Source organism: Taeniopygia guttata, chromosome 14 (assembly GCF_048771995.1).
Source record: "Taeniopygia guttata chromosome 14, bTaeGut7.mat, whole genome shotgun sequence".
Taxonomy (NCBI): Eukaryota; Metazoa; Chordata; class Aves; order Passeriformes; family Estrildidae; genus Taeniopygia; species Taeniopygia guttata.
In genome coordinates, this window is record NC_133039.1 from 7,970,493 (window position 1) to 7,988,396 (window position 17,904).

The 17,904-nt window shown below is 52.6% G+C and overlaps 1 protein-coding gene across 1 annotated transcript in view; it reads left to right on the forward strand.

Moving 5' to 3' along the window:
* The window catches only part of HS3ST4 (heparan sulfate-glucosamine 3-sulfotransferase 4), a 54,947-nt gene extending 38,827 nt beyond the window's left edge, over positions 1-16,120 (forward strand). The window contains exon 2 of the mRNA XM_030284783.4: positions 12,608-16,120. Coding sequence (XP_030140643.2) covers positions 12,608-13,244 — 637 coding nt within the window. The 3' untranslated portion in view covers positions 13,245-16,120. The remainder of the gene's footprint in view (positions 1-12,607) is intronic.
* Positions 16,121-17,904: the final 1,784 nt, after the last annotated feature.

The window sequence follows — 17,904 nt, forward strand, 5'->3', positions numbered from 1 at the left end:
TTCCCTCGTCTCCCTACCCCTCTGCAGTGCATTCCTTGGAAGCAGACTCACCAGGAGAACACTCTCTGGCTTTCTCTTTTATTTGAGGCATGTGTTTGGAACAGTGCTTTTGTTCCAAATGAGCACGTTGATTCATTCAGAAATGCAGTTTCTGTTTTTGAATCAGCAGAGCTGTTTATGCTCATAGTGTCCATAAAACTGTTATTTTAGTCCTGACACTGATGCTTATGAATAAAATTTAGATCTCATTCAGAAGAACATTAGCTGTAGCTATTTGGCTTCTCGTTAAAGCATTAATTTTTATTGAGACCACATTGCCAAGCAGCTCCTTCTGCGTCTTGCAGCAACCAAGTACCTTGAAGTGGAGACTTGTGTAGGACCAGATTGCAGCACGTATCCCCCAGACCCTCAGCTCCAACCAGTCCCTCTGCAGCTGCTGGGTGGTGGTGGGAACCTCCCAGCTCCCCAGGTGAGCAGGGCACACGGGAGCAGGGGCACCATTCTCGGGGGAGATGCTGGGGTCTGCCGGAGGCGTCAGGAACTGACACAGGAGTGCTTGCTCGTGCTGGGTGGATGTTGGATGTTCTGGTGCCAATTAGCTCTCCTATGTATTTATTGCACCTTTTTGCTCGAAGCAAGCTGTTAAATGTCAGAAACACTTTAGCATTTTAGCAGAAAGATAATTTTTAATAGATTCCACCTACAAAAAGGAGCTGACTGGCAGAATATTAAACTCAGGAAGATTTATTTTTACTCTGTGCCTCCAAACAGCTTGAGATAACCATTTTTGCATGGCTCCTTGCTGATTAATGCTGCTGTCTCTTGCTTGTCCTCCTCACTTGGTGCTGTGGCAGCTGTGGTCTCTCACATCCCATTAACCTTGTCTGCAGAAGGGATACCTGGCCAAAGCAAAGAATTAGCCCTTGTAATTAGGAATGTAAACATCTCACACTGCCTGCTAACATCCACACATCCTTCCGTCTGCCTGCTACCTGTGCTTGTCAGGGCAGGATACCCCCAGACAGGCTATTCCTATCATCAGCTTCCTACATACCAGCTTTCAATAATTTCTAGTTGAAGAAAAGCCCAAATAAAGCCCAAATCAAACCCAAAGTAGTTCTGGTTCTTCAGGGACTAAGGTGGATGTTCTGTCAGTGCTGGTTTTGCTCTCAAAGAGTGCACTGGCAGCTGGTGGTGTTTGCTGGGACTGTGGAGAATCTTTCCTCTTCCTCAGCAGAGCTGATGGATGCCTGGGATTCATGGCTGGCACTGGCCAAGCAATTGCTGTTAGTGATGTGATGTTTGTGCCCGGGCACTGTAGCTGGGGGCACAGCACCAGGCCAGCCCCAAGTGCTTCCACAGCAGCGCTGCCTGAGGTGTTGCAGGGATGTCACCTGTCACCTCTGCCTGTGGCCCAGGTTTGATTTTTGGGTGAAGCTATATCAGTCTGTTCTCAGTATGAACAGTGACTCCCTAGGGCAGGATGGAGCAATCGAGTCATTGTTCATAATACAGCAGCTTCTGAAAGTTCAGGTGACTTTATTTGTTTCTCGGTGATATAATGAGCTGTTTTGAGTGATGCTAGATTTAATGGCTAAATCAATGTGTGTATTTAGTGTTAGCCTTTATTTTAGCACTAAGTGACATGAGATAAGCAGACTTAGAGAGTGTTAATTAGTTTGTGTTTAGCATTTACACTAATCAGACTGTGCAGTGCTGCCCAGAGCTCTTCAACACTAGTAATTCTGTTTATCCAAACCAGGAATTGTTTACTCTATTGACTGGAGAGGCATCAGGCTGTTTTGTCACTCACTTGGATGTTACCCTACATGTGTGAATTAACAGAGAGCCTTGGCTAACCCTGGGTGGTGCTGCACACAGCGTGTGGGGAAAGGTGGCTGAGCAAACCCTGCTGAGATGGAGCGCAGCAGGGCCCCTGTGCAGGCAGCAGGAGCAGGAGTGCCCCTGGCACAGCCCTGCTGCCTGGGCACAGCCCTGCTGCCCCTGGCACAGCCCTCCTGCCCCTGGCACAGCCCTCCTGCCCTGGGCACATTCCTCCTGCCCTGGGCACAGCCCTCCTGCCCCTGGCACATCCCTCCTGCCCCTGGCACAGCCCTCCTGCCCCTGGCACATCCCTCCTGCCCTGGGCACAGCCCTCCTGCCCTGGGCACAGCCCTCCTGCCCCTCAGCACATCCCTCCTGCCCCTGGCACATCCCTCCTGCCCTGGGCACAGCCCTCCTGCCCCTCAGCACAGCCCTCCTGCCCCTGGCACAGCCCTCCTGCCCCTGGCACAGCCCTGCTGCCTGGGCACATCCCTCCTGCCCCTGGCACAGCCCTCCTGCCCCTGGCACAGCCCTCCTGCCCTCACTGGGAGCAGGGCGGGAGGAAAGAGGAGCCTGCACCCCTGTGCCACCCTGTGCCAGGTGGAGCTCCCACTGCCCCATTCCTGCACGGAGCCGCTTAGAGCTCTCAGCAGCAGCATCACAGCTCTCTGTGCCCGGCCCCATGCACCGGAGGGCTGCGGGCTGAGATGCTGAGGTGCTGCCCAGAGAGGGGAACTCCCAGGTCTGCCGGGCAGTGAGGATGTGCCAGGACTCTCCTCCGCAGTTGTGGCTGGGCTGCCTGGCTGGGCTCACATCCATCCTGTACTGACGGGAGCAGATGTCTGGGCAGGAGCCCACCAGAGCATCCCAGAAGCCAGAGACAGCACACTCTGGCCAGCCAGCAGCACACAGCATGGCTGCCTTCAAAACGGCTTGAAAATTGCCTCACCATTGCTCTGTTCCCATCACCTGGCTGGTTTTATTAGAGTTGGTTTTGGATCATTTAATTTTTATCCAAACATTCACTTCCCAGCTGAGCTCTTGGAGAGCTCCAGCTCCCTGGCTGCTGCCGAGGCCCTGGAAATGGAACTGCCTGTAGGATGTGCTGACGGCCCCTGCTGCTGCTGGGAGCTGCCTCCCGCGCTGTCCCTGCCCTTCCCTGTGCACTTCCAGAGCTCACTTTGCTCCTGGGCCCCCCACTCTTGCAGGGCTAGGTACGACCCACCTGTGAGAACCCATCGAGTGCTTCCCCAGCAGGGATGCTCTGGGCAAGAGAGGTCAGACATGCCACAGGCTGCTCCTGCTCCAGGCTGCTCTAGGCTGTGCTGGGAGGCACGGCAAGATGAATTCCCTTTTATTTTGCCAAGTGCTGTTTTACTGATTTCTGCCAACCAACCCCAAACTGGGTTGCGGTGCCCCTCAAGTGCCACCCCTGGGGATGGTGGAGAGAACCCAGAGTCACCCTTACCTGGAGCTGCAGCAGCTTCCTGACAGTCCCTGGGACGGATGTTAAATCACTGTGTGAGGGCAAGCACAGGATGTCACTGGAGCTCAGGGAGGAAGCTCTGTGGTACCGTTTGCACTGACTGTGTGATCCGAGTCAGAATGAGAATCATAAATCTTGATTATTCTCTGTCTCAGCTGATTTGAACCAAATGCCTTGGACAGGGATATAGTTCACATCTCGCTGAAAACTGCAAAAAAACTGATTAAATGTACAAACTGATATCAATAGCACTCTATCTCTGTTAATGCCCAAACTGTCAGAGTTTGGGGAGAGGATCCTGTGTGGGCGGGCTCTGTCCCAGCCCAGATCAGCTTCCTGGGGGGTTTCAGAGCTTTCTCCCCACTGTTACTTATTTTGGTTCTTCGTTCCTGCAATCCTGGCTGTTATTATGACACTGTCAATTACAGATGGCATCTCTGATTCTGATTGCACTTTGCTTACAATTAAGCATCCTATAGAAAAATGGAAATGCTGGGTCATTAACATAGTGTAATAATAAGGTAAACCATTCAATTATGGAGGAAAACCACTTTGAATAATAAGGATATTGTATGCCTAAAAGACATTCAGATGCCAGTGTATTACCATTCTTGCATACATAATAAATGAACTTAAAACCAAAAATAATCAACAGAAGCAAATAATAAATAGCTGTGCCCTGGCAGCAGCCTGGCTGGCATCACTCCCTCCAGGGGCAGGGGAGCAGCTCTGGGGTGGGAATGGATGAGCCTTGGATCTGTGTAGTCCTTGGCATTTGCTTTGGGAGATGCCTTGGCCACTGCAGGACTTGTCTGATGCTGGAACTGATGTGGTTCCCACTTGCATGGGGAGGAGGCAGAGAAGGGGCTGGGCACTGGTGTGCATTGCTGCCTGCAATAGCAAGGGGAGCACTGGGGCTCTGCCCAGGGCATCTGCTGGGCTCCAGAGGCTGATGCAAACACTGGTCCTCTGTAGATTAAACAATGGGATATTGTGCAGTTGAGAGGCTAATGCAGTTGAGAAGATCTCACCGTTCAGTGTCTCTGTGGAGGGATTTGGAGCTAGAACTGCTGAGAGCCTGTGACCTCCCCACCTGCCCCTTCAGCTGCTCTGCCCTGCAGCACTGATGGCTTGCATGGATCCATCTCACTGACAGCTAGAAAAGGCGCAGGAAACTGCAGGTGTGAAGGTGCAGAGGTCATGCTCCTGGCCACCACCTCTGACCAGCCTGGGGCAGCCTTGGTGGTGGTTTTGTGTCCAGCCTTTTCGTGCTGGTCCCTCTGGCATCGCCGGCTGCCAGCGGCGCCGGAGCTCAGCACAGGATGCGAATGATTACTGCTGTTTTCAGCCTATTTGGCAGTATCGCTCCTCCATAACAATTCCCAGCCTTTTAGCTGTTGATGGCTTACCTATTACTTTGGCACTGCGTTAGGATAACATCCAGATACATCTGAAGAATAGAATTTATTTACTCTTTTCCCTGAAAAGCTTTTAGTATGATACAGCTGTGGTGCTTTCACTTAGGCAGCCATTATTGCCAGGGTGTTTTTCCTGGTAGAATTAAATTTTCCAGAGGATGAAAAAGGACTCCTCCTCAGGATATGCAGCTCCAAACCACTATATTTTAATATTTTATTTCCCTGGCCTTCTTTGTGGAGGGCCCATCCCCTCTTTGGGAAACTGGAGTGGTTGGAACCAGCCGGTTGGGTCTGACCAGTGCTAGGTGTGAGCTGCACAGTGTGCACAGAGCTACATGAGCTGTAGCTTTCCCACATCCAACTGGGTGGTCCAGGTACTGCAGCCTGCAATTCCAACAGCATCTGTAATTGACAGTCTCGAAACTTCCACAGGCATCAGTTAGCAACCATCAGGGCTGAGCTGGTGGGAGCACTCCTGGGTGGGAGCACTCCTGGATGGGATCACTCCTGGGTGGGAGCACTCCTGGGTGGGAGCACTCCTGGGTGGGAGCACTCCTGGGTGGGAGCGCTCCTGCACAGGTGTCCCTGTGGGCTCCTGCTGCTCTGCTTGAGGCAGGAAGGACACAGCTGCTTCTGGGGGCTCATCTCGCTGCATGCTGGTGTGGAACTCCCAAACTGGGAATCCCAAGGGGGTGGGAAGGGAAGGTGTGTGATGGCTGCTGCCAGAAAGGTGCAATGGATTGCACGTTTCAGAGAGTTTTCTGTCCCGCAGAGATTTCATGTGCATTGGCATTTCATGTAGCTGAGCACTGGCATGGGCAAGCAAAAAACAGTGGAAAGTGAGTGAACTGGCACCAAGGGGGCTTGAACTCCTGTGTTGAAGGGAAATCTGGACTGGAACAGACTAGCTTGACCTGAACATCCTCAGTAAGAGGAGGCAGGCCTCAGCCCTGCCTGCCTGTGAGTCCTCATTCCAGTGCTTTGCTGTAACTGTGACTAATACAGTCATTAAATCCAGTAGACAACGCTAAGAGATTCCGGTGAATAGAATCGTGGCACTTCTGTAGGGAATGGTAGTGAGACTTCATCAAAATAATTTTGGCAGCAGAGGGGTTAGAAATATGCATTTCCAGCCTTTTTCACAACCTGTTCCATGGCTGACCGCTGACCATCAATAAATCTTGCACTAAAATTGGAGAGATTGGGCCAAATTTATTCCTGGTCAAAGAATGTCACACTGAATACACGTCTCCATCCACAGAGCTGAGGCTCCTTTGCACAGCCAAAGCCAAGTGGTGCTGAGGGTTGTTTGTGACACCTGAGGAGGTGTGTGCTGACACAGATACCTGAGTACTCCCAGCCTTGCCAGGAGCACCCCAGGCAGAGGAGCCAGCACACCCCAGTATGTCCCACAGCTGCTGTGAGGAGGGTGCTGGGGAAGAGCAGTCCCCATCAGGAAGCACACCAGGCACTTCTCCATCAGGAGCCTCACAGCACTAACCTGAGCCTATCCAATTTGTGTGAGAGCTGTGCAGGAAAGGGATTTGGGCACAAGGCAGCAGCCACATCCCAGAGGAGATCCACTTGAGGAAAGAACAGAAGAAAGCAAGATTTAGCATTAGGATCATAATTTCAGATTACATTGTGCAAGTATCAACAGTCTATACTCATGAGAGCCTTGGGGAACACAATGCTGCAGCAGCTCTCCCAGCTAGCCTGATCAGTGAGGGCTGGTTTTAATTGCAGCTGAATGGATCTAACCTTGTGATGTCTGTTCACAAAGCATTGCCTGATTAATATAGGTTCCATAGATGCTTCTGCTAAAAGACTTTAATGGATCAGCTTAGTACTCTGCTCCATGATTATAGCATTCCTACCCACCTATCATGCCTAAGCCAGATGGTCCCAGTGAAATCAGAGCATATTTATATTTTTGTCTGCTACTCAGCCACCTGCCCACCGATTTTGTTGCATAGTGGTAGGAGGAGAGGAGACTTCCTGAGTGCAGTTTGCCCCCCCGCCCCTTTCCCTAGCCCCGGGGTCTGCCCCACCTCTAAAAGACCCCGGAGGAGGCACAGGCTCTCCCGAGCTCGGGGTGCCAAGGAGGCTTGCCCGGCCGTCTGGAGGGCAGCCACACTCCTGGGCAGCAGCCGGCACAGAGACAGCCGCTTCCCCGGGTGCTGGGGATGTTTCCAGTTCCATTGGTGATGAGAGCCATTAAGAAGGTACGAGTACTAAAGAGATCTTGAGCGATGCCTATAAAACCTTTGAATCCTTGACAGAATCAATAGCAGGTCCTCAGGAGCAACTTCTTATCCAGGCCAATTTAAGCACATGCCAATGCGCTGTTAAAGATTTTGCATTTTGTGGAGACACAGAAGCCTTTTCATTGGGATTGCTGGACTCTAGACTAGGCGATATTGTGAAAAATCCCATTAGAAACAGACCGTGCTCCGAAGGACTTTCCTCGGTGCCCGGGGCTGCAGCGGTGCTCCTGGGTGGCAGCCGGGCACCGAGGGCGGGAGCCGAGCCCAGGATTGCTGCGGGGGCATCCCGAGCCCTGCCGGGGCAGCAGCCAGGGGACTGCCCGGGAGGGAGCCGCGGGGCTGTGCCCCGTGAGATGGAGCTCCCTCCCGGGGCGGAGAGAGCTGCAGCCGAGCTGCCGTGGTGCCCGAGCCGTGCAGCAGCAGCAGCAGCAGCAGCAGCAGCCGGGGCGGATCGCGCCGGGCCCGCAGCCCCGCCGGGCGCTGCCCTGCCCGCTGAGCCCCTCGGACACTCCGCTTCGGGCTCGGATTCCCGTTCGGCATCGCGGTTGTCACGGCAACTCCGAGCTGTGTTCTGTGATCGGCTCAGCTCTCGGTTCCTCAACACGCGTTGGTATGGCAACCTGCACCGCGCAGGACGGACGGACGGACGGACGGACGGACGGACGCGCTGGGGAAGGGCTGGCTCTGCCGAGGGACGCTGCCAAGCCCCAGCTGCTTCTTGTTCCCTGGCTGCACTGGGGTCCGGGGCTGCCCCCACCCCGGCTGTAGCGTCCTGGGCTCCCACATCCTGCACGGCTGGGGAGAAACTCAGCAGGGACACGGCACAGAGCAAGGTCGTGTCCTTGCAATCCCAAACTGCCCCTCACAAGAGTCTTCTGCATGGACACAGAATGGCTTCGGAAATTCTGGGGAGGGGGAAGGCTCCTTCTTTGGGAGAGGGAAACCAACGGTACAGGCAGCCACTAATTTGGGGCTACAAGCCCTGAAAAAGCAGAATGCAAGTCACAGAGAGGGGTGGTTCACCCCCTTCTCCCAGCCACCAAATTCCTAACCATTAAACTCTTCCAGTGAGTCTCCTGGGGATAGTTTGTGTTCCTTTGGCCCCCAGTCTGAACTGGACCCGATTTTCTGAAAGGGCTTTATACTTTGTGTTTAGTGTTTTTTAGCAGACATATGTGAGCTGTTTGAATTAGAGCAATGTGAATCTATTAGGCAGCAACAGATGCAAGTTTTGTGTCTCTTATTAGAAGGGATTGGCTTCTGAGGTTTAGTGATGTGCAAAGGATTGGACTTTGGAGAGATTAAAATTATTTTCAGCGTTAAGCACAATATTTCTGAGCTAATGCACTCACTCTTGAATATAGATTCACAGACTGAAAAGATTATAAAACATTAAACCTATGTAAATTCAGCTGTAAATTTATGTTTGAACAAATTCAACAAGAGATTTGACTCGGGGGCTTATAGCAAATGGGTTCTGCTTTTAATGCGTACTGCGGGCTCAGTTGCAATGCCGCTTTCCCCTTGAAAGTCCCACGCCTGCTGAATTACTGGCAGGTCACAGCTGACAGCTCAAGCAATTATACTGGAATGTGTTAATAATAAAAAGAAAAAGGATTCATGTTTGTCTTTTCAGAAGACAAAAGCAGCTGTTTGCTCCACCCCAAGGAGCAGCAGAGAGGAGCTCTGTGGGCAGGTGACACTTGCAGCACCTGGCCATTTCCTCTTTCCATGGCAGCTGTGCAAACCCTTGTCCTCCTCTGTGATTCCCCAAGCCCTGGGAGTTGCTGTGAAGTTTTTACTCTTGTTGAGAACATGAAAATACAGTTAACAAAGACTCCTTTTGAGTGGGATTGCAGGAAACCTGCAGCATGGTGAACAAGCTGCCTACACAGAGATAAATGACAGCTGTGACTGAAGGAATAAACAAGATAATCTGGATTTAAATAAACCACAAGGGGATTTTGGCAACATGCAAATTCGCAAATTTATAAAATGTATCCTTTGAAAATAAAGAGCTTGTTTGAAGCCAGCAGTTAAGAGCAATTACTACAGCACATTTTCCCAATGAGGGCCTCTGCTCCAAGCCAGGGCAGGAGCCCCCTGCCCTGCCTGCGCCCACAGTGCCTGGGGGCCCTCCGTGCACAGGGCAGAAACCTGAAGGAGTGAGAGCAGCAAGCCCCTGTGCAGCTCAGGGGTGCTGGGGATGCACAGAGCAGTCTGCGCCTCCCCAGCGTTTGGGCACAGCACTGGGGAGTGAGCAGGAAAGGAGAGAAATATCAAAAGCCCAAGCAAGTACTCAGTAATATATATGATCATCTGCTTGGAGGACAAGGTAATTACTGGGCCCAAGGCCAGCATGACAGTTTAGTTTTGGCATTGCACAGTGCAGTGATGCTGCACCAACAAGCACAAGGGGACGAGCCCTGTCCCATAAGAGAGCAGAGGATTTGTTCATGCCTGTGTCAGCAGAGCTCCTGCCAGTGGATTGTGGTCACTGTTCCCCTCTTTCAGTGATGAAGAGAGAAAAGGTGCAGGTGGGGGTACACCGGTGGCAGAGTCATGAGTAGACATGTCCCGTTCCAGCACTTCACCGCCTGCGGTGCCCTGTGCAGGCGTGTCAGGGGCAGTCACTCCTTGGCCGTGCATCTTCAGCAACCAGACTGGCCTCGAAAGGGGCACAAACACTGCAGGGAAAGCCAAAATGCTTTCCAGAGGGAGCACAGCCCTAGCCCCATGCTGCAAACTGCTCTGCATCAGCCGTGCAGGAGAGCGATGCGGAGCGTTGCACACACAGAGCTGGTTAGAATTCCACCAGCACACGGGCAATTAGGGCAGAGCACATGGCAGCAGCTCTGTGAAGGTTAACTGCTCTGAGGAGCATTCCTGCCGTGCCGGAGGCTCGGCTGCTCCAGCTTTAACACCCTTGTTATTCCCAGCAGCAGGAGCCGGCCGTGCTGTGTGCCGCTCTCTGGTTGGCAGCAGTTATTGTGTGCCAGGGCTGCACGCAGGGCACCCGACCCTAGGGCTGCAGGCTCCAGCCTCCTTCACCTGCACAGTGCAGCTCGGCTCCTGCCCCAGAAGGGCAGCACATGGGGAGGGATTCTGAAACACAGCAGAGTTTGGGGTAAAGCCTTTCTGCATGTATGTCCCAGAGCCACAGTTGTTCTGGGCTCTGCAGGACCAGGGTGTCTTGACGACACACTGTGGCTTCCAGCTTTATGCTTAAAACTGTACAGCAAATGCTGAATCTGCTTCTCCTCCTCTTTTCCTTGATAACTGCTTCCCCATTTTCTCTCCTCAGGGCCAGCCCATCCATCTATTTGTCTTTATTGAGCATGGAGTTAAACACGGTCCTTAAATGTGGCAACACTTCCAGATTATTAGCTCTGCAATTTCTTGGCTCCCATTTATTAGGGTAACATCATCTGAAGGGGCAGTTGTAATTAACATGTTTGTTCATGCTTCTTTTATAAATGCCCAGTGTGTTTGTTTTATACAAACCAACCCAAAAGCCCTGGGGCATCTGGTGCTGCTGTGAGGAAGGGACACCGTTGTGGCTGTTCTCCTTGCTGCAGGTGGGTTGCTCCCCATCCTCCCCTAGCAGCTGATAGCCATGGGCTGTGAGAGTGGGCATGGAGCAGCTGCTGGTGGCACCTCCCACTCCCCCAGCCCCGGCAGGACGGCAGTGGGCACCCAAGGGCTCATCTCTGATCACACTGTGGGTCTTGCTGTGGTGTGCATAGCCATAAAAGCAGCTTCCTTCCCACAGGGCTGTTAAATCTGGGTACTGGACTCCCCAGGGAAGCTGGTCTGTAATTCTGCAGCATCTGCAGTCCCCAAGTGCTCCTGTCTTAATTTTTTTCTTAATTTTTTTTTCTTAAAGAAATAAATACCTCAAGGTCCATAATTCAGACTAATCCTTGCTCTCTTTATGTCACTGCTGCTCAAGTGGCTGGTGCAAGGCATGCATGAAGCACCAGAGTGCTCTGGACAGAAGACAGGCTTGCAGGCACCTTGCCAGTGGGACCTGATGCCACAGGGATGGACTTCCCTATGGAGCCTGGCCACCAGCATGCTGGCCCTGAGACAGGGAGTCCTGCAGCCCTGCAGCTGCATTGCTGCTCAGACAGACACTGTTCAACAGGAAAGGTTCTGCAACAGGACAGGGGCAGCCACAGGAACAATGCTGAGGACACTGGCAGCCCTGTGGCCACACCAAACCCACCCTCACTCTTGCCTTGGCAGGAGACCCCAGATCACCCCTGTTCGCAGCAGAACAAGCCTGGTGGGCTGGATGGCACCAGCAGTGAATGCACAAATTACAGAGGCATCAAAGCCAGTTGATGCCTTTAGCAGTCAAATACGAGCTGACACTGACAGGCACATCTAGCAGGCTGTGCCTATCTTCTGCTTCTGCTCCAGGCTTCAGCTGTGTTATTCCTGAAATGGGTCTTCCTGGGGCCCAGCAGTTTGACGTCAGCATTACTGTGGCTGTCGCTGCCCAAGGTGCTCTCACAGAGCCATTTCAAGCCTATTCACGTTTTTTCCTCACCATATGTTTGTACTGAAAATAGTTGCAGTACAAAGGGATAATCCTGCAAGGCCATGGGCGTTGCCACCCTCCAGGTCTGGCACGGGAGAGCTGCTCAGTGCTGTGAGTGCTTCCCTGGGGCAGCGACCCCAGTCCTGTCCTTGGCACTGGGGCAGGGCTGGGACTGCCCACGGCCAGGGCCACGGTGCAGGTGGTCCCTGGCTGTGCCACAGCCTCCAGCCCCGGTGACATCTGGCAGCACCACAGGTGTGACCGAGGTTGTGACACTCCTGCAGGGGACATCTTGTGGGTCCCTTCCAAGTCAGCTTGTTTTGTGATTCTGTGATCACTTAAAACCCTCTGGCTGGCTATGATAATCCTTAACTGGTGGCACTGGGACAAGAATTTACCTCTTCATTTTCTTAGACATAACTGCTGTCTCACTGCAGTTTCATTTTACAATATGGTAATATGCTATCCAGGAAAATCTTGCTACATGCTAATTTATCCAGTAGGCAAATTCCTTTTGGCTAATAAAAGTGCTTGCACAGGAAGCTCAAAACCCAGCAGCAATTAATTATTGACAGAGCATGTGAATTAGAGATAAAAGAAAAGTCATTCTTTCTCACATACAAGGTAGTAAATAAATTTAATTATTGTACTAGAAGCAAGGGATCTTATTCTGTATTAAGTTTTATTAGCTGAGACATTTAAAAGCATGTCATCATAACAAAAAGGTCCTGTGTAATCCGAACTACGCCGCTCCATACACGGCTCTGGAGTGAATAGGCTTAATTGAGCAAATGGGAGCAGATGGCTTCTGAACAGGCAGGTATTGTGCAGGTTTAGTGTCAATTAGCTTTGGGCTGCACACGCCTGTGGCAGATTGTCTGCATAATGTGTCAGCAAGGCTGACTTTACATTTTGTGTGCCCACCGTGGCCAGGGGCTGAGAAAGACTTGGGTTTGGGGTCACAGAGGAGTGACAGCATCTCTCCTCCTGCATGTCCCATCCGCACCTGCACGAGGTGCCCACCCCTGCCTGGCTCCTCGCTAAACACCTCCTCTGCTTTGCACAGGAACGTGATGCCCAAGACGCTGGAGGGACAGATCACCATGGAGAAGACCCCCAGCTACTTCGTGACCAACGAGGCCCCGCGGCGCATCCACTCCATGGCCAAGGACACCAAGCTGATCGTGGTGGTGCGCAACCCCGTCACCCGCGCCATCTCAGACTACACGCAGACCCTCTCCAAAAAGCCAGAGATCCCCACCTTTGAGGTGCTGGCCTTCAAGAACCGGACTCTGGGGCTGATTGATGCCTCCTGGAGTGCTATCCGCATCGGGATTTATGCCCTGCACTTGGAAAACTGGCTCCAGTACTTCCCCCTCTCCCAGATCCTGTTTGTCAGCGGTGAGAGGCTCATCACTGACCCAGCTGGGGAAATGGCCAAGGTCCAGGACTTCTTAGGCCTCAAGAGGATTGTGACAGAGAAGCATTTTTATTTTAATAAAACGAAGGGGTTTCCCTGTCTAAAGAAGCCAGAGGACAGCAGCGCTCCCCGGTGTTTGGGCAAGTCCAAGGGTCGAACTCACCCCAAAATAGACCCTGATGTCATCCACAGACTGCGGAAGTTTTACAAACCCTTCAATGTCATGTTTTACCAAATGATAGGCCAAGATTTCCAGTGGGAGGAGGAAGAAAGTGATAAGTAGAACCACAAAATCAGGAAAAAAATATTTTTTGTTGTTGGGATGTGAATCATCATTTGAGACCCAAAACTCTCTTGGGGCCGGAGGCTCAGCCCTGTGTGTAACAGGCTCTTGTGCTGTCAGGGCTGCAGCAGAAGTCGCCCCACACGTGCCGTTCTGGAACTGTGGTGGCCTGTCACCTCGGACTGCACTCGGGCTCTCCCCAGGGCTGCACTGGGGCTCGGGGCAGGCGGGAGGAGGAGGAGGCAGGGGGAGCACGGCTCCTCAGGGTGATGGGCCACTTCGTGTGACGTTTCGCTGCTGCTGTCCCCTTGCAGCCAGGCAGGCAGGTCCAGGCCTCCTGCCATGGCAAGCTGGGCAAGAGGGTGGCTCCCAAAACCCAGCACTGGGACAAACCAATCGATTTGATTTCTCCTGCCCTGCACTTTAGTTTTGCCCAAACAGCAGCATCAGACCTGGTAAATTCAGGCCTTGTGCGCTCACATGCACACTGGTCTTTGTGTGTGGAAGGAATAAAGCCAGTTATGCTGCAAAGGAACTATGTACAGGAACTTCATTTGCACCAAACGTTTCAATTACTACTTGCACTAAAACTAGAATTTACCAAGTGCCACAGACACCTGGTCTCAGTTCTCCTCTGACTGATGGGTGCAATTCCACTGTTGGAAGAGAGTTGTTCCTTCTTTGCTGAGATGCTCAGTGAGATCAGATCTGGGGTCCCCGCAGGTCTCCACCCTCCTGGAAGCTGAAAGAACACTCCAGGCTCCCCAGGAGTGAGCCAGGTTCCCACTGCCAGCCAGGCTGCCAAGGCACAGTGTGGTGCCACACGTGTCCACACAGCAGCTCCTGGCCAGGCTGTGCCATGCCTGCTCTGTGGTTTGGAGCCAGTGGGGACCGAGAGGGTGGCTGCAGGTGGAGGCCTGGGACAGCCCTGGCACGGGGTCTGACAGTCAGGACCCCTGGCACTGCCACTTGTTTGCACCTTGGAAATGCAATCCCTGCTGCTTGCTGTGGACAGTTGGGGTCGCAGAACAGGGAAGCAGCCTTCATCTTACTTCAGAATTACAAAAGAGCAGTTAATTCCCAGGGCAAGTGCTGCTCAGCGCACAAAACCTGTGCTTTCTAGTGGAAATGACCAAGTCACCCAAGTTTGCAAAGCCCCATAGAAACTATGGAACAAACCTGTATCCCCACTCGATTCCCCAGTGTCAGGAGAGCTGTTTGCTGGGCCCAGCAGATGAGAGCAGAGCTTTCACACAACTGCACAATTCCACCTCCCCTGCTGAGGAAAACCAGGCAGAGGGGGAGCAAAGGTGAAGGGCAGAGCTGCTGAAATGGTCCTCGCATGGCGATTTCTCAGGGCATTCAGATACTGCTGGCAGCTCCCTTTGGCCTGACGAGGGCTAAGACTACCTCCAGCGTGGGGTGTAGCCACATGAGAGCCCCTTGCATTGGGCAGGTCCCCAGCAGAGGTGCAGGAAGGGGTTGTGCAGGAGGACCAGGACTCGGTTCTGGGTGAGGTGAAAGAACTCCCTAACAGCTCCAGCTAAGCAGATGAAATCTGGTTGCATTCGTTGGGTGACAAGCTGACCCTGCTCAGTGTTTCAGGGCCTGTCCTGTGGCTCACCGTGCCATGGAATGGTGCTGGTGCCTTGGACTGGATGAGAAGAGCTGAAACCATTTGGACCATTTACTGCGTGGCCCATGCTGGAGGGACACTATGAGGTCTCTGCTGACATCACACCAGTTCCCATCAGCCTGGTCAGATATAAAAACAACTCCTGACATAGCACAGTTTTCACAAACCCACAAACTCCCAAATTACTACAGGAAAATTGGAAGTATATAATAAGAATAATCTTATGGTGTTTCACATGTTATTAAAACATCAGAACAGGTCCTACATGAGACCTGTTGCTGCATAATTTGGTGCGAGGTGCTGAGTGGAGGACAAGGGGCTCCAGGCCCAGTGTCCCCCTCAGCAGAGGGATGTCTGGGAGTCTCTGCCTGTCTCTGGAGAGCTGCACCCCCAGTGTGGTGTGGGGCTGGTGCTGGGACTGGCTCTGGCTGCCAGCTGGGAGGGCTCAGCTCTGGGGGATGGAGGCTCCTGGCTGGGCTGGGGACACGCTCCGCCTGCCCCCCACACTCACTCCGTCATTTCTGCCATATATTCAGAGGTTTATTTTTTATACCAGACGCCATCTCCCGCTCGGCAGGAGCTGATGGGTGCCCAGTGGGAGAGGAGACCCTGCTCCTGTGCCCTGAGTGCCTGTTCCATGCACACCAACCACTCAGCATGGTGGGACAGGACACTCCAGCCCTTCCCAGGTGCAGCTGTGGTGCCACCAGCACTGCAGTGCTGGCAGGGAGCAGGGGCATGCCAGTCACCCTGGGCTGGGGGCATGGGCACTGGGGTGGGCTGGGGGGTGGTGTTATTTTGTTTTGTTCTTTGGAAATGCACCCCATGTATGCCCCACTGCAGCTGGGGCTGGATGGGGGGATTATTTTCTATCTGGCCAGAGAGAGGCCTGCCAAATGAAAGTCAGGTTAATAACACTTTTTTAAAAAAAGTCTATTCAAATGTCAGCATTAGAATACACAGGAAATTGAATTTTGTATTTGGTTTCAATTAGCAAAGCATAAATTATATTTAATTTTATACACAGACTGAGTGATTCATTGTTCTGGAAAAGCTGGTACTTTCTGGTTCAGAGACTGGAAACGGAGAGTGGGTCTGTTCTGAATCTTACTTGCCGTGCTGTCACTGCCTCCCCAGTGCGTCTCTGTCCGTCAGTGTCTCTGTACCTGAACGATGTGACTGTCCTGAACTGAACCCTGGAACCCCCAGCACTAAACAATAAATCATTGTAGCAGCTGCATTTCTTGGCTCCATTTCTCTTGTCCCCCCAGCAGCACCAACACCCCACGGGCAGGAGCCACAGCAGGACAGAGCTGGCCGTGACCTGCCAGCCCAGCTGGCTGCTGTGACTTGCCCCTGTGGGCCCACGGCCAAAAGCGCTGGGCAAGGCATGGGATCAGAGTGAGGACCAGCGCCAGAACCACCTGGGCCAGCCTGCAAGTCCTGCTGTGAGGGAGAGCATTCCTCACTGACCTCAGTTTGGGCTGCACCTCCCAAGGCCACAAAGAACAAACCCCCGAGCAATACCTGCGAGATTTCACTTGCTGCTGATTAAGGATAAATCAGTGAAATAAAAGAGAGGGATGAGAGAGGACCAGCTGCCAGGGTAAGAAATATGGAGGAAAATTTTATAATCTTATTTTGTGTGCACAATTTCCTGCTTGTTTGAAAAAAGGTTATTTCACAGCATGGTCCTATTGTGTCATCTGATAAAAGCCACAGAAAAACTTTTATCGACAAAATTAGGAAGTAGTGAACTATAAAATTGCTAATTATTTTCTAGTAAATTTACTTTTAAATAACTTTAGACACCAATTACAGGCACCATTAAGCACCATTAACACTGGGTATATTTACCAAACAAGGATGGAATACTTATTCAAATCAAGATCATTTTGGTGTAGATTCTGCTGTTTGGAAAGCAGCCCCCTCTCACCAGATATTTAAAAAGTCATCAGAAGATCAGTTACACCTCAGCTCCCTAATCTTTGATTGTTGGTGTGCTGCAATTCAACCCTTGAAGGAAACACCTATGAACAAGTGCTAATGTCTCACCCTGAAGCCACTCTCACATCCAGGATCCAGCTGGCTCTTGCAATGCCTCGATCTGAGCAGGGTTAACCCCTCGGCACGCCCGGCCCCAGGCCCACAAACCCTGCATGCTGCTGTGCTGTGGCAGTGCCTCCCGGCCCTGGGCTCCCTGGCTCTGGGCTCCCTGGTTCTGGGCTCCCTGGTTCTGGGCTCCCCAGCTCTGGGCTCCCCAGCTCTGGGCTCCCCAGCTCTGGGCTCCCCGGCCCTGGGCTCCCCAGCTCTGGGGTCCCTGTCTCTGGGCTCCCTGGCTCTGGGCTCCCTGGTTCTGGGCTCCCTGGCTCTGGGCTCCCTGGTTCTGGGCTCCCTGGCTCTGGGCTCCCTGGTTCTGGGCTCCCCGGCTCTGGGCTCCCTGTCTCTGGGCTCCCCGGCTCTGGGCTCCCCAGCTCTGGGGTCCCTGCCTCTGGGGTCACCACTGCCCCCCGAAACGCCGCAGCCCAGCCCGGGCCCTCGGTGCCTGCCCGGCCAGCGCGGTGCCGCTCCCGTGCCGGACACTGCCCGGGATGAAGATGAACAATGGCACTCGCCTCGTAATTGGAGGTTGCCAAGCAGCTGTCAGAGAGCTGGCTGCAAAGCTGCTACCTGCTCCCACTTTCCTGCTGTCATCTTTGACATCCTCATTATTTATTGACTGTCCGGTACCCAACAGGCTGCCGCTGATGCAGAGATGCTCAGATTATGCAGGTTCGATATGCTGCCTGCCTCCAAGGTCACGTCCTCTAGGATGTCTTGCAAACCAGATTGAAGAGGTACCAGCAAAGATGCAACATGTTCTGTATTGCTGATGCCAGATTTCAAACAGAGCCCTTTGAATAAGGATGACTTACTACATAGCATCACAGAATAATGGAATTGTTTAGGTTGGAAAAGGTCTCTAAGACCATTAAGTCTAACCATTCCCCCGGCACTGTAGAGACCACTGCTAAGCAATATCCC